This window comes from Thalassophryne amazonica, chromosome 10 (genome assembly GCF_902500255.1).
Source record: "Thalassophryne amazonica chromosome 10, fThaAma1.1, whole genome shotgun sequence".
Classification (NCBI taxonomy): domain Eukaryota; kingdom Metazoa; phylum Chordata; class Actinopteri; order Batrachoidiformes; family Batrachoididae; genus Thalassophryne; species Thalassophryne amazonica.
In genome coordinates, this window is record NC_047112.1 from 86,328,023 (window position 1) to 86,345,641 (window position 17,619).

At 39.0% G+C, this 17,619-nt stretch overlaps 1 protein-coding gene across 1 annotated transcript in view; it reads left to right on the forward strand.

Moving 5' to 3' along the window:
* The window catches only part of suco (SUN domain containing ossification factor), a 122,373-nt gene that overhangs the window by 59,228 nt on the left and 45,526 nt on the right, over positions 1–17,619 (forward strand). Inside the window, 5 exon segments of the mRNA XM_034180424.1 lie at positions 5,549–5,663; positions 8,236–8,337; positions 8,481–8,794; positions 9,615–9,755; positions 10,095–10,272. Of these exon segments, the coding sequence (XP_034036315.1) occupies positions 5,549–5,663; positions 8,236–8,337; positions 8,481–8,794; positions 9,615–9,755; positions 10,095–10,272 (850 nt within the window).

Genomic DNA, 17,619 nt, shown 5'->3' on the forward strand with positions numbered 1-17,619 from the left:
TTGCAGCGAACCGCGCGCCAAGTGCTGCAGGATAGGGGAGACCGTGGCCAGCTTCCCAGTGAAGATTTTAAAATTTATAATCCTCTGAAACACTATTGCCTACATTTTGAATGCCAAATTTTGTGAAGTAAAGCCATAGTTTCTTTTTTTAATCTTTGTTACAGCTTTAACTTTAATGCTGCATTCAGACCAGACGCCATGCGAGCGACGGCGGCGACAGGTTGCCATGTAATCCCTATGAAAGAACGCGTTGTGGCACCACAAAAGTCCAAGCCACGCGATGGGCGCGAATGAAGTGATGCAAATGAAGCGATTTTGAGCGAGTGGCGAGATATTGCGTCACGTTGCCTTCCTCCCCAAGTTGAAAAATCTGAACTTTTTCATTTTGTCGTGTCACGATGACCAATCAGGGACTGGATATGTAGTGACATGGAGATGTCTGGAGTTTATACGTGATATGGACATGTCTTGTCTCTGGCAGCCAGCCTGTGAGCAGGACTTATGTCCCTTTTGCCCTTGATTTCACATTTATGACAGAGGTTGAGGGGAGAGCAAGCAGCAGCACCATAGCAGCCAGTTTTTTTTTTTTTTTTTTTTTTTTTTTTTTTTAACGTGTGCGCGAACAAAGAGGGGAAAACTTATACGCAGGTGCAAAAAATTATAGGCTGTTCATCTACAATGATCTCCAATGCTTTAAAATGGAAAAAAATGTGCATGTGCAGAAGAGGTTACAATTTGCCAAAGAACACATCAACTGGCCTAAAGAGAAATGGAGGAATATTTTGTGGACTGATGAGAGTAAAATTGTTCCTTTTGGGTCCAAGGGCCGCAGACAGTTTGTGAGATGACCCCCAAATTCTGAATTCAAGCCACAGTTCACAGTGAAGACAGTGAAGCATGGTGGTGCAAGCATCATGATATGGGCATGTTTCTCCTACTATGGTGTTGGGCCTATATATCGCATACCAGGTATCATGGATCAGATTGGATATGTCAAAATACTTGAAGAGGTCATGTCGCCTTATGCTGAAGAGGACATGCCCTTGAAATGGGTGTTTCAACAAGACAATGACCCCAAGCACACTAGTAAACGAGCAAAACCTTGGTTCCAAACCAACAAAATTCATTTTAATTTCATTTTTTCATTTATTTATTTATTTCATTCATTTAAAAGAAAAAAACAGAAAAGCAGAAATAAAGCATCTCCATTACCAGAATGAAAAGGAGCAGAGAGAAGAACAAGTCTTATATTTTCTGACCCTTTTTACAATACAATCTTTCAATATCCAGCGTCATTTTTCAACATTATTTAACAGATTGTATTTCTTTAACTTGTCACATACCACTGACTTATTTCATAATTATGACCATTATTAAATAGATTACATCTCTGACAGGTTACATTTTTAAACTTAAAACATTTTATACATTATTAACAAATTACATTTTTTTTTTTTACTTCCTTACAGCCCACTAACTTATTTTATAGTTTCATACTTACTTAATACATCTAGTTTAATACGTTTTTTAAATAATTTAAGCGACCTTAATTCTTTAATTTCTTTGTGCAGATTGTTCCATAATTTTACACCATTTACTGCAATACTCCGTTCTTTTACTCTGGTTCTGTATCTTGGTTTTCTAAAGACTTCTATTCCTTTCAGTTTATAACTACTTACTCTTTTCTCAAACATATTTTGAATGTTTGTTGGTAAAGTATTTTTATTTGCTTGGTACATTGTTTGTAATATTTTCAAATCGACCAAATCACGAAATTTAAGTACCCTGTACTTAATGAACAATGGATTAGATGGATCTCTAAAACCACTGTTGCTAATCACCCTTAAAGCCCTTTTCTGCAGAATAAACAAAGGTTGTATATAAGTTGTATATGTTGATCCCCAGATTTCTACACAATAAGTTAAATATGGGAAAATCAATGAATTGTACAATGTTAATAAACCATAACTATTTAATGAATATTTTACTTTATGCAAAACAGCAAAGGCTTTCGCTATTTTTCCTTTTATGTAATTTATGTGTGACTTCCATGTAAGATCTTCATCAATTATGACTCCTAAAAATTTCATTTCTTTTACCCTTTGTATATCCATTCCATCTATTTGTAATGACACGTTTTTTTTTTTTTGCTCTGTCATTAAACAATATGAAATTTGTCTTATTAATATTTAGTGACAGTCTGTTTATATCAAACCAATGCTTAACCTTTTCCAATTCTGTTTTGGAGTGGCCTGCCCAATCCCCGGACCTAAATCCATTTGAGAAATTGTGGGGTGACATCAAGAAAGCTGTTTCTGAAACAAAACCAAGAAATGTGAATGAATTGTGGAATGTTGTTAAAGAATCTTGGAGTGGAATAACAGCTGAAAGGTGCCACAAGTTTGAACACAATAGTTTTGAGTTTGTAGCATCAACAGCAGATGCTACTATTATTGTGAACACCTCTTTTCTACTTTTTTTTTTTTTTGCTAATAGCCCAATTTCATAGCCTTAAGAGTGTGCATATCATGAATGCTTGGTCTTGTTGGATTTGTGAGAATCTACTGGTACCTTCTTTCCCATGTAACAATAAGAAATATACTCAAAACTTGGATTAATCTTTTTAGTCACATAACACTACTATTATTCTGAACACTACTGTACATCCGTGCAACACATCAGCATCCTCCAAGGTTTTACAGTGCTGCTGAAGTTGGTAGGTGAGTTGAGATGATGCTACTTTGAGCTGAGCTGCACTGCAAGATGTATTTATTGATGATTTGGTAATAAAAGTGCATTTTAATGGGCTGTCAGCTGCTCATAAATCTGAGAGCTAAAACCGCACAGCTGTAAAAAAAAATGCACCCTTTACATGCTCGATGTCATTTACTTTGTCATGTGGATCACTTTAAATGTTAACGTTTCTTCCATCTGCAAAACAGTGAATGTTCATCCCATCCTGTCTATGGCTGATGCTGAGACTTTGATACATGCATTTATCTCTTCTAGATTGGATTATTGCAATGCTTTGTTTTCTGTTTTATATTCTGGTTTGTCGCAGTCAGTCCAGCACTAAGGGTTTTCTTCTGGTTCAGAATGCTGCTGTCAGACCTTTAACACGAAGCAGAAGGTTTGACCATATTACGCCCATTTTGGCATCCCTTCACTGAGTACCTGTCTCTGCAAGGTCGGATTTTAAGGTTCTGTTACTAGCCTATAAAATTGTTCATGGACTGGCACCTCCCTACCTGGCGGACCTGATTAAGCCTTACGTACCAGCTCAGGCCCTGCATTTGCAGGGTACGGGACTTTTTTGTGTTTCCAGGGTGAATAAAAAGTCAGTCGGTCACAGAGCCATTTCGTATCGTGCCTCTACCCTATGGAGCTATCTCCCACGCCCCATAAGGCTGTCAGACACTGCCGAGACTTTTAAATCTAAACTCAAGACCCACCTTTTTTCCCTGTTTTATCATTAGTATTTTATGTATGTTACAATGGTATTATGTATATTAGAGTTTTAATTTTTGTATTTTTTTATGGGTTGCTTTTTATCATGTTTTAATCTTTTAATTCTTTGTTGTGTTTTCTGTGTTATTGTGTGACGCGCCCTGAGGTGATTTTTGTCATGAATTGGCACTAAACAAATTAATAAATTTGGTTTGATTTGTTACAGAAGGTCGGGTACTGCATAAACCATCTAGCGGGCCACTCACTTCCAGAGACAGCTGTGCACATCTTCACGCTGTTCATAATTACAGCCAAGCTGGCAGGGTGCCGTCATGACTGCCCATGTGTCTTTCTCTCTCTCCTGACATTGATAGGACAAGCTGTTCACTTTCAGAATCACATGCTTGTATTGGAGTTTTGTTTTTGTCCTTCTTTGTAGGCGACTGCTACTGTAAATTAGACTTGTTTTACACTAATAATTGTATTTAAATAAATGAAGAGTCAGTTGCTGCTTATAGGGCTCCATAGAAGAACCAGCAGAACAGAAAACCATTGCATAGGGTTTTCACCTATATTGGGTTTTCATGAGTAAATTCAGTTTTTCTTGTTTGCGCCACACCACCATGAGGTTGAGCGCCAATGTGCAAACTGGTTTTTCTTCTTGAAGCTGGCTGGCTGCTTTTATTTGAGTCCAACATATGATGGATGAACCGTCTTTAAATAAACAACAACAAAAAAAAAAAAAACCTGTCTGTAATATAACCTTGCATGACCTATAGGAATCAGGATAATTATCGAAGGTAATTAACGAACACTGGAGAAGGGGTAGGATTTACTAAGTTATACTTCTTACTACCCTTTTCAGACATGTTGAAATAGGTGTATGTGGATTCATATGTGTGTGTAGGTATATTATTTTGCATAGTATTGGGTATATAGATAGGGAATAAGCATTAGGAAAATATTCATTTAATTTACTATTGATTACCTTTATTTTATTTGTAAATGTCTATTCACAAAAAGGAAACATGAAAAGGGGAAAAAAATTGAGTATGTGTACATGTAAATATGTTTATATATATGTATGTATGTACGTATATACACATAGATATATTTAAATATCTTTGGTGTTTAAGATATGTAGATGTGGGTGTATTTATAATGTTTTGTTCATTTGGTTTTTGACATGTCTGGAATAAATTAACCCGATTTCTTCTGCACTGTTAATTTTTGATTGTTCGTTTTGTGCTGTAAGCATCTCCTTTGTACTTGATCTTGAACACACTGCAGGTAAAAACAGGTGTGTTTTGCTGATATTCTATATGTAAAACTGGATTCAAAACAGAAATTGAGTGTATCTCCGTGCTCACGGATGATTCTCTTGATACGCACACACAGTCTGATTTTCATTTTACTTTCTTTTGTCTATCTCCTTTTGCTTAGCCTTCTTTTTGGCTCTCCTGCACTCTGTTTATTGCTTTTGCTGGAAGAGCATGTGTCAGCTATTTTCCCTGCGGGGAGGAAATGTTCTCACTGTTCTTACTTTTTTTTTTTTTATTGCAAAGATTCAAGTTGCTTCCAGCGTGTTGTTTTTGAGCACGGAATGCTTTCTTCTGTGTTGATGTGATATTGACATTACATACAAAGTGACAATTTTATTGTTCCATAAAGTGTTTTCCATTTCTACTTTGAAAACGGTGTTGAGGGGAAGAAGACAGAACACACTATTTGAAATTTTATGAGAATCAAGATTTAGAAGTTGGCTTGCAAAAAGAGATAGTGTAAACATCGTAGAAGACCACACTCTGTACATACGCATGCAGTAGCTGTGGATGGGTAATTGGGTTTAGGAATAACTCAGTCTGGGTTGAGGACATCAGAATTGTTGTTGGATGATAAATCATGACGAGGATTAAGTTGTAAGACCTATATTGGTCTGAGATGTGGGCAGTGAAGGGACTGCAGGAGAAGAAGCTAGATCTGGTATAAATGAGACTGTGCGTTTGACATTCGTTAAGAGACAAATGTGTTTGAAAGAATAGGAATGGAAGTACAGAGGAAGAGACGGCATCATGATGGTTCTTGTCCCATTTGTGTCTAGGTACCCAAGTCATCATGTGTATTGTTCTGAGAAGAGCTTGTCTGGCCCAGGTCAGTCTGCCAGGGACCAAAACCCTCAGGGCCACAAGCAGGAGCAGGACTCAACACAACACAAGGTTTGTGCATTTTTCATGTTTCGAAAGCAGAAAGTCAAGCTCTGCTTTGTAAATAGAATAGAACAGTCTTCATTGTCATTGTACGAGGGGTACAACAGAATTGGGGGTGCTCCCGCAGAGTTACTGTACACCACAAAAAAACAGACATCTTATACGCCACAAAAAATTGTTTAAATATGACATATATAATACATACTCGTACGTACGTACGTGTGTGTGTGTGTGTGTGTATATGATTTACTTAAAAAGGTGACCTGAAAGTTCAGCTACAATTTGCCAGAAGATACATCTGAGATACAACTCTAGATCTGATATTTTGGTGAAAGAAAATCCTCCTCTTTACCACTTCATCATGAAGCTGTATACCTGGGGATACAAAATGCAAAACATGCATTATGCACAATTTCTTCATTCACAGCCAGGGAAGTCTATAACTTTGTCTGGGTGGCTTTCTTCACTGTTCTCCTTCTTGCACAATCACTCAGTCTGGCTTTATTTATTTATAATTCCAACAAAGATGGTAGTTACTGAATAAAAACTGCATATCGGGGATTTTCATCCTACAGCGTGTAATGGTACAATTAATTCATGCATGTGCATGCATGAAGAATTACAACCCCAATTCCAATGAAGTTGGGATGTTGTGTGACATGTAAATAAAAACAGAATACTCTTGAGGCCAAAGGATTTTCAGGCTTGTCTGTGAATGAAAAGAGTTAAGACACTGACCATTTGTCAAATAACAGGCTTTTTAATACGAAGTACTTCGGACACTGTGCCAACCAGGGTGTCCTGATTGGAACAGTGTAAAGTGTGGCTTGCTGAGCTCTGCTTTTAACCACATCAGGGCAGGAAGAAATTATGCATACAGTGTTAACAGAATGCATCTGTCAGAGTAGGGGGCTGTTACAAATACAGTGTTAAGAGAATACATCTGTTCACACATAAACAGAGTATATCCATCCATCCAGCCATCCATCCATCCATTTTCTTCCGCTTTATCCGGAGTCGGGTCGCGGGGGCAGCAGCTCAAGCAAAGCCACCCAAACCTCCCGATTCACACACACCTCCTCCGGGGGAACCCCAAGGTGTTCCCAAGCCAGCCGAGAGATGTAGTCCCTCCAGCGTGTCCTGGGTCTTCCCCGGGGCCTCCTCCCAATGGGACGTGCCCGGAACACCTCTCCAGCGAGGCGTCCAGGGGGCATCCGGAAAAGATGCCCGAGCCACCTCAACTGACTCCTTTCGACGTGGAGGAGCATAAACAGAGTATAAGGAAAAGGAAATAGTGGTTGGTCTCCTATCTATGAGAGTGACAGGGCTGTGATATCAAAGGGTCCTTTTCATTTATAAGAATGTTAATTCATTGTGGCATGGATCAGAAGTCACTTGGGGGTCTCGAAGCCATGTCCCACTGTGAGACTGTCTGGATGGCATTGTGATTGATCAGGGTTTTGCAGTGTGACTCAGAGCCATTTATGTGACAAGGCAAGGGAAGGCTGGAGGAATGTCTCTTATCAGATACCTTTACACTAAGCATGTCTTAACTTTTAGGTACAGAAAGGTGCCAGGGCTGTTGAACAGTACATTTAGTTAAAACAAAACATTTAGTAAAACATGCAATATTTATCATTTTAACAATACAATGACTTGCAATTCTCTTCAACCTATATTCAATTGAATACACCACAAAGACAATATATTTAATGTTCAAACTGAAACTTTTTTGTTTTTGTGCAAATATTTGCTCATTTTGAAATGGATGCCTGCATCATATTTCAAAAAAGCTGGGATCCCTCAGGCTCAAAGGGTAGCAGCCTCAGTTGTGATGGAGGCAAAGCATTGTAGGAGGAGGAGTTTGGAGCAACCATGTAGAAGGATTTTCAGTCAGCTCCAAGGTGGTCCTGGAGGACTGTGATGTACCTCAGGAGAGGAAAACAGGGAACCATCCAAGCTGTATACAATAAGGATGGGACTCTGTTGACCTCAACTGAGGAGGTAGTCTGGTGCTGGAAGGAGTATTTTGAGGAACTCCAGCATCAGACTGGAGCGCCCTCTGTAGTAGAGGCAGAGCTGGAAGCTAATGGGGATCATAATCAATTTCCCTAGTGGAAATCACTAATGTAGTCAAACAACTCCACACTGGCAAGGCTGAAGGCTCTTTGTGTGGAGGGACTGTCTTGGATGAGATGTCTCTTCAACATTGCGTGGAGGTCTGGGACATTGCGAAATGAGTGACAAACTGGGGTGGTGGGCCCCATATTTAAAAAAGGGGAAGTTTGGGGTCCCTTGCTGGAGATGTTACCCCTGTGACCCCATCCTGGATAAGCAGTTGAAGATGTATGTATGCAAAACAAACAAACAACAAAAAAACAGTCTGAGATATAAACTCAAGGCACATCAAATACAATAATTACAAACACACAAATCACATTTCAAAATGAAAATGTCAGTGTAGTTTTTCCACATGGATTTCAGAACTGTCATTTGCTGATCTGTGTTGCTTTTTTCTTTTTTTCTATTTAAAATTATTTATGTATGGTATGTTTTCCAATGTGGTTTTCACTGTCCCTAGGTGGCAAAAGAACAGACGATGCCTGAATCTCATAATGCGGAACTAGCGACAGAGAGAGCAGCTCTCGAGAAGGTGATAAGAGACGACACACACACAGAACAGGTAACCATCCGTACAGCTTTATAACAGTAAGAAGAATGCAGAATGGCTAAACATCTACATGAAACAAAAAATCAAGTTAAACTGTCATTTAGTTATAGAGGGTTATCTTTATATGCGAGCACTGTTCTGGTTTCTCTTACCAGACTGTGGCCACACATGAACCTAGGGTGGAGGAGAAGAAAGCTGATCCAGAGTCAGACACTGAGCATGGTACTCCTGAGCCACATCGAGGTCTCCAGGCTCAGGTGGATCGGACGACTGACATTCAGGAGCAGGAAGCTCAAATGTCCGCACCTCCAAACTCATTTTCAGCCCAAAGTCAAATGTCCACTGACGCCCAAACCCCACCAGAGATCTCCAGTGCTGCACGTTCTTCTGTGGACTCAAACACAGTCACACCCCTAGAAGAAACTGAAAACACTCCTACCTCACAGAGTGTCAGCTCGACTCCCACAGGGTGAGCTCAACTTCAGGTTCTCGTACCAATAACCCGCGTCTCTGGCATTAGAACTTGGCTGTAAAAACACAATAGTTTGAAGAAGTTACTGAATTGGTTGAAACCAATTTCTACATAATCAATGTACAATATACTGTGTAAGTGAAGATCAGCAACTGTTTTTCAGTCTTGTCATTGTCATTCTCATCATTACACATTTTTTTTGATGTTTATTAATTTTTTTTCTCTTCATGTTATTTTAATCTTGTTTATAATCTTGTTACAATAAATGACTGACGACAAACAGAAAGGAGCGATCAAAGAGGAGGTGGTCTTGGATATTTCCAAGTTATTATTCTTGGAACTTGCGGGCTGCAGTGAAACATTCTGTGCATGCAGCACCTGCTTCACTTGTAATAATGGACTTCCAGTTGAAATGGCAGCTTGTTGAAAATGCAGAAACTCACCGATGTGGAACTTTAGAAAAGACATTTGGCTGTCATCTGGGAGGAATCCTGGAGAAGACTATGTCCATGCCATGGAAACCTTTGCATTATCTTTTTCAAAATGATGGGGCATCCTCAGGACATTTAAGCCATCATTTTAAAGACCCGCAGTTTACCTGCCACCGAGTATCCTCTCCATCCCTTTTGTCCATCTTTCTCTCTCTCTACCCTTTCTCCTAGCTTTCCTTCTTTCCTGCACTCCACACACTGTGTTGTTTATCTTCCTTGCCCCCTCGTGGCCCTCTTTGACCCAATCCCTTCCATCTCATCCTTTTATCTTTTCCCTCCCCATTGTAAGGAGGTGTGGTAAACACCGTGTCCTTTCTTTCCCTCAGTGCAGTGTTGGTTGCCAGTGCAGGCGATGAACTCCCAGTAGGCAGCTTTGTCTTTGCTGAGCTCTCTGACTCGCAGTGCGGAGTCATTCCCCCCAAACTGGCAACCTGTGAAAACTCCCCTTTTGGCAGCCCTGTCTTCAGGTGAGTATCTAATCCCCCTGAAGTTGATCACAGCTCAGACAGGTAATGAAGGTACAAACTACACTGCTCTGCTGTGCTCAGCCATCAACTACTGGCTTTGCTCTCCAGTTACTCCTCTTTTATTGAGTTTTATTTTTCATTGAATTGCCTGCTCACAACCAAGGACTGTCAGTATTGTCCAATCAAAATCTATCTGATCTTTTTTTTTTTCTTCTTTCAGATATCAAACTTTGCTTGCACTCATCTGTTCTCTGCCATGATAACCTCCTTATTCTTTCCCTCTGTATTTCCTTCTTTCTTCCAACTCATCCTTCTAACCCGTGCTGACCCATGCTGCAGTGTGGAGGAGGCTGCCATAGAGGACCAAAGGGCAGACCCGACTCAGAGCTTTGGTCCCAAAGCAGAGGTTCAGTTTTCTCCAGGCCATATGGACCAGGAACAGCAGGCACAGCCTGAAGACGGGTTGTCCAGTTCTGCCCAGGAGGGCACCACCTCCAACCATCACAAAGAGGAGCAGGTCAGCAATTTCCTCTTTGTTTTGCATCTCATCATATTTGATATTGGAGTAATAAATAAAAATGAAGTGTTAAGAGGATGAGAAAACATAGTGGTCATCTTTTTGGGCTTGAGCTCCAGTTTAAGTTGAAGTCTGACATTGCACGTCTCAAAAATTTTCTGTCAATTTATACTGCATAGGTATCTCTCTGTCTCTTCATCTATCTGTATATTTCAGTCTGTGTCTCTCCTCAGCTATAGATCTGTCATCTCAGGGATTTCTATTTCTGTCTTACTATCTCATTCTGTTTGACTGTTCAGATTATTAGGTGTGTGTGTGTGATCAGTTGTTTATTGCACTTTGACTACAAATTGTTTGACATGTTTGTTTTTATTTCCCATTTGTTATACTCTATATAAAAAATGGGTGTGGGGGGACTGTCTCAGATGACACGTCTCTTCAGTATTGCGTGGAGCTCTAGGACATTGACAAATTGGGGTAGTGGTCCCCTTATTTTTTTTATTTTTATTATAAAAAGGTGGACCACAGAGCATTTGCCAACCACATGGGCATCACACTACCCAGAGTCCCTGGTAAAGTCTAATCCAGGGTGCTGGAAAGGAGGGTTTGGCCGATAGTCAAACCTCAGATTGAAGAGGAATGAATGAATGAATGAAAACTATTTATTTCGAACATTTGATACAACAACAATTACAAGATAGATCAGTAAAGACAACAACAAAAAAGTTCCTACTGTGTACCCAACATGTCCGAAAAGGGGTAGGGTGAAGCATCAGCTTATTTATCCCTACCCCTTCTTCCCCACAACCAGTAATACCCTTTGCCACATATACACATAGATTCCTACACACTTAAACCGATATCAATATATATATATATATATATATATATATATACACACATAAATATACACCTACACATACCTACTTACATACAACATACTATATATTTACAAGCCGAAGCAAAAAACAAAAACACCCTAACCCTCATTACCCTTCCTCCTCCCTATACCTAGAAAAAACCATATTTTTGTACCGCTGTTTGAACTGGTTCATGCTTGGACATTGCTTGAGCCCCACTCCCAATCTGTTCCACATCCTCACCCCACAGACAGAAATACAGAAACCTTTTAATGTTGTTCGTGCCCACTGATGCTTTAAATTAAATTTCTCCCTCAGACTGCAATCCCCTGATCTGTTAAAAAACATATTTTTAATATTTGCTGGAAGTAAATTGTTTATTGCTTTATACACGATTTGTACTGTTTGAAAATGAACCAAGTCTGTGAATTTTAAGAATTTGGATTGTAAAAATAGTGGATTTGTATGATCTCTATAGCCAGTATTATGAATAATTCTTATAGCTCTTTTCTGCATTACTGATAGTGATTGTGTTGTACCTTTATAAGTATTACCCCATACCTTTGCACAGTACTGTAAATATGGTAAAACCAGTGAGCAGTAAAGAATGCGGAGTGAGTTGTGGTCCAGAATATGTTTCGCTTTGTTTAGAACTGAAATGCTTCTTGACAGTTTACTTTGTATATGTTTTATATGAGTCTTCCAGTTTATCTTATCATCTATTATCACCCCCAGAAACTTATTTTCATGTACCCTTTCAATATCTACCCCCTCGACTTGTAACTGAACCTGTATGTCTGTATTACAATAGCCAAATAACATGTATTTTGTTTTACTTAAGTTTAATGATAATTTGTTTCTGTCAAACCATATTTTCAATTTTCCCATTTCTATACTGATCCTCCTCAGTAACTCCTGCAAATCCCCCCCTGAACAAAAAATGCTTGTGTCATCTGCAAATAATACTAATTTTAATATTTTGGAAACATTGACAATATCATTTATATAAATTATAAACAGTTTTGGACCCAATACTGACCCCTGTGGGACGCCACAAGCATTGTCCAAGCATGATGATGTATATTCCCCCAACTTCACAAACTGTTTTCTGTTACTTAAGTAGCTTCTCACCCAGTGCAACACCAACCCCCTAATCCCATACTGTTCAAGTTTACTGATTAATATGTCATGATTGATTGTATCAAAAGCCTTTTTAAGGTCTATAAATATTCCAACTGAATGTAATTTGTGGTCTATGGCGTTTATAATCTCCTCAACTGATTCTATTAATGCAAGTGATGTTGAACTATGTGCTCTGAATCCATATTGACTATCAGTAAGTAATTTATGTTTATTTATGAATTTGTCTAATCGCTTATTGAATAACTTTTCTAATAATTTGGAAAATTGTGGAAGCAAAGAAACAGGTCTATAATTTGTGAAGTGGTGTCTATCCCCAGTCTTACACAGCGGCACAACCTTAGCTATTTTCATTTGATTGGGAAATTTACCGGTTTGAAATAAGTTACAGATGTATGTTAATGGTTCTACAATCCATTCAATGACCTGTTTTACCACCACCATATCAATTTCATTTAAATCGGTAGATGTTTTATATTTACAATTATTCACAATGTCTATAATTTCTTTTCCATCCACTGCTGTGAGGAACATTGAACAGGGATTTCTTTCTATGAGATTATTATCCCAATCCTCAGGTTGGGAATTGGGAATTTTTTCTGCCAAGCTTGGTCCATAATTTACAAATAAATTATTAAAACTGTTGACTACCTCATCCTTATTTTCCTTCTTGACATTATTATCAATGAAATACTGAGGGTAACTCTGTTTTTTATTACCATTTTTGATAATGCTATTTAATATATCCCATATTCCTTTAATATTGTTTTTGTTATTATATAATATGTTACTATAATATTCCTTCCTACATACCCGTATAATATTAGTTAATCTATTTTTGTATTTCTTATATCTATTTTCTGCCTCTTTAGTCTTTAGTTTTATGAATTCTCTATACAGTGTATTTTTCTTATTACATGCATTTCGTAACCCTTTCGTCATCCATGGTCGATCTTGGATTTTTTGTTTTCTGTAGTCTTGTTTAATTGGACAATTTTTATCATATAATGATGTAAATATTTGTAAAAAAGTTTCATATGCACTATCAACATCACTTTCACTGTATACCTTTTCCCAGTTTTGCTCCTGTAAATCCTTCTTTAGTGTGTTCATGTTTTCCTCTGTCCGCACTCGCCTGTATTTTATTTTCTCCTCTGGCTGATTCCGCCGATGGTTTCTATTATAAACGATGAAAACTGGTAGATGATCACTAATGTCATTGATTAATAATCCACTCACAGTGTTATTCTCAATATCATTGCTGAATATATTATCAATTAAGGTAGCACTATAGGATGTAATTCTGCTTGGCCTGGTGATTTTTGGATATAAACTCATACTGTACATTATACTGATAAATTCATCTGTTATTTTATGCTTATTTGGATTGAGCAGATCAATATTTAAGTCACCACAAATGAACACAGTTTTTTGATTAGTTTTTGAGAACATTTTTCCCATACAGTCAGTGAATGTTTCAATGCTAGATCCTGGTGCTCTATATATACAGCTGACTAATACATTATAATAATGTGGTTTCCGTCCTGGCCATAGAAGAACTGACCAGCTCTTCTCTCTCACAAGGATCCTGGAGGGGGCCTGGCAGTATGCCCATCCAGTCTACATGTGTTTTTTTTTTTGTGCTGGGAGAAGGCGTATGATCGTGTAACCCGGGAGGTGCTGTGGGAGTATGAAGTGAGGGGGGTCCCTTCTCAGGGCCATCCAATCTCTGTACACACAAAGCCAGAGCTGTTTTTGGGTCCCCAGCAGTAAGTCGCACTTGTTTCCAGTCCTGTTTGTGATATTGAAAGGACATTGAGGCGTAGTCAAGGGGAGTAGGCTCTTCAGTTTGGTAGGCTCAGGGTTTCATCACTGCTTTTGCCCCCACGGCTCGATCCTGAATACAGAATCAGAATTCTTTATTTGTCATTGTTCCTCAAGGGCTCAACGAAATTCAAAAGCAGCTCTGAAAAAAACAGTGCAACAGATAATGCATAATGCATGTAAAAGTTATAAAAAGACATAAAAAATGTGAAGTTATAAAAAGATTATTACAGTAGGGTTGAGGCGTTCAGGGCAACAACAGCTCTTGGAAAGAAGCTGTTTTTCAATCTGTTTGTTTTACTCCTTATTGTTCTAAAACACCTCCCAGAAGGTAAGAGTTCAAATAGATATTGACCGGGGTGTGAGGAGTCCCTGACAATGCTGCGGGCTCTCCTGAGACAGCGGGTATGGTGAATCTCCTCCAGAGATGGGAGAGTGCAGCCAATCAGTCTCTGGGCGGTGTTAATGACCCGCTGAAGCTGCTTCCTCTCTACTGCAGTGCAGCTGGAGAACCACAGCGAGATGCCGCAGCTCAGCACAGACTCCACAGCGAAGTGATAGGAGGACAGCAGAAGCTCAGATCTCAAATTATTCTTCCTGAGAGTCCTCAGGAAGTAGAGTCTCTGCTGCGCCTTCTTCAGGATCGCTGTGGAGTTAATAGTCCACGTCAAATCCTCGCTGATGTAGGTGCCCAGGAACCTGAAGTCTTGCACCATCTCCACCCTATCCCCATTGATGGTGACAGGCTGAATGTCTGGTTTACACTTCAATACAATACATGATTAAAGATGAGTGAGTGAATATAAAAAGGCTATAAATTAACATTTCTTCAAGAAACATGTACACCATTGAAACACCCAAACGATCATGTGATCTACTCAGAATTAGGGTTGGGACTGATCCGATCCCGGATTGGTATCTGGTTCTGATACCGACATAGTTTACAGATCAGAATTTCACAATCCAACTTGTGGGATTTTCCAATACTGGAGAGAAAAAATATCTGTGAAACTTCTCTCGTGCTGCCTGCTCTCTGCTCTGTTTACTGCTGAGCAGGAGGAGAGGAGGGGGAAGTTTCTGAGCTGAAGCTGAGCTGTTTGTTCCGCGCACTGCAGCCAAGAGTTTTAAGCCACTGGTAATGGCAGATTTCCTCCCGGCTCTCGGGTTCAAATGGTCTGTGCCCCCGAGCACATATTTTCCAAAAAATGAACTGAATTGTTACTGAAAAATCACCCCCTCCAACATCCCGAGGCTGTGAAACACTTTAAAAGCAGCTCAGAGCACAGCTGAGGACAGCCAAACAGATTCACTTTCTCTCTGCTGAATGGGGGGGGGGGGAACGACACCAAAATCCTTCAGTATTTATCCAGTTACTTGTGTGAGCACTGCTGATGATACATTTAGAAATTTACAGTTTATTTTACACTTTAAGAGAGGGGGAGGGTTTTTTTTTTTGTTTGTTTTTTTTTGCACCAGTGCTTGTTTTGACAATGTAAACATATGTTTCAATTGAAATTGAATTGAGAGACAGAGAGGGAGACAGATGGAGAGGACTTAATTTTTTATTTTTACTGTAACACTTGCTTTGACAATGTAAACATATGTTTCAGTTGAAATTGAATTGAAAGACAGAGGGAGAGGACTTGATTTTTACTCTTAGCACTTGCTTTGACATTGTAAACATATGTCTCCCATATCAATAAAGCTCCATTGAAATTGAAAATTGAGGAGAGACAGACAGAGACATGGAGACACAGAGAGAGAGACAGTGCACTGTCTTTTCTCTTTAAGTCTATAAAAATAAGGCTGTAAAAGTCTATAAAAAATAAAAGGACTTAATTCTTTCACCAAAACATCAAATCTAGGCTTTCATCTTAAATGCACCTTCTGGTAAGGTGAACTTTCAGGTCTCCTTAAGAAAATCCTCGTATAAAATCAACAATAATATTAAAGCAAACAGAGCTCTGGTATCGGATCGGAAAGGTGTCGGCAGACATCCAAATTCAGGTATCAGGATCGGAAGTGAAAAATTGTGGATCGGTGCATCCCTACTCAGAATGTATCACATTTCACTTTCTTGCATACACTTTTCCCATTATTACGCCTGTTGCATTGTTCTTCTAGTGCTGCCAGTGTCATCCCCCATCTACAACTTTCTTTTTACCTCTACTGTAAAATGTAGTGAAAGCAGTGGATCAGTTATGCAATCGGGGTGTTTTTATTTTACATTTTTTTCAGTAACTCAAAAAAAATGTGCACAAATTTTCTCAAATGTTATTCTGGTGAATATGTAACACTTCTACAAACATAAATGATAAATATATGACTGTGTTTCACTGTTGAACTTTTGAAAGGTAATCTACTTAAATTAATTAGAAAATTGGATTGTATTTAATCAGTCTTTTACAGCAATCACATTCAAGTACCTGTGAGTACACAGACAAAGAAGATGAAATTTTGTTTTTTGGGGGAGACATAAGTATGGGTTGTATTTTAGCAAATATTTATTTTAATGAACAGAATAAAATAAAATGGCTTGACAATTTAAATATGATTTACGATACAGATTCATTGATGAATTATTCATTTTCTATACCCGCTTACTCAAATTAAGGGTCACAGTGGAGGGCTGGAGCCTGTCCCAGCGGTCATTGGGCAAGAGGCGGGGTACACCCTGGACAGGACGCCAGACTATCACAGGGCCACATACAGACTGACACACAGACAATCGAGTCACCAGTTCACCGAACATGTATGTCTTTGGAGGGTGGGAGGAAGCTGGAGCACCCAGAGGCAACCAACGCAAACACGGAGAGAATGTGCAAACAACACAAAAAGGACCAGTTGGGAAGCGATCCCACTTCCATTAAGTTGGGACGTTGTGTAAAATTTTAATTAAAACAGAATACAATGATTTGCAAATCCTCTTCAAACTTTGTTTTTGTGCAAATATTTGCTCATTTTGAAATGGATGCCTGCAACACATTTCGAAAAAGCTGAGACAGTGGTATGTTTACCACTGTGTTACATCACCTTTCCTTCTCACAACACTCAATAAGCGTTTGAGAACTGAGGACACTAATTGTGAGTGTCATGATTCAGTATAAAAGGAGCATCCCCAAAAGGCTCAGCTGTTCACAAGCAGAGATGGGGCGAGGATCACCACTTTATGAACAACTGCGTGGAAAAAAATAGTCCATCAGTTTAACAATGTTTCTCAATGTTCAAACCTCACACAGCTTCCAGACTTCATTGGAATTGGGGTTTTATGTATGTATGTGTGTATGCACAGGAAAGGGAAGTCTGGGGTCCCCAGCTGGAGCTGTTGCCCCCGTGACCCGAACCCGGAAAAGTGGTTGAAGATGAGCGATGATAGTGGTGTGTGTGTGTGTGTGTGTGTGTGTGTGTGTGTGTGTGTGTGTGTGTGTATAATATATATATGTGTGTGTGTGTGTGTGTGTGTGTGTGTATAATATATATATGTGTGTGTGTGTGTGTGTGTGTGTATAATATATATATGTGT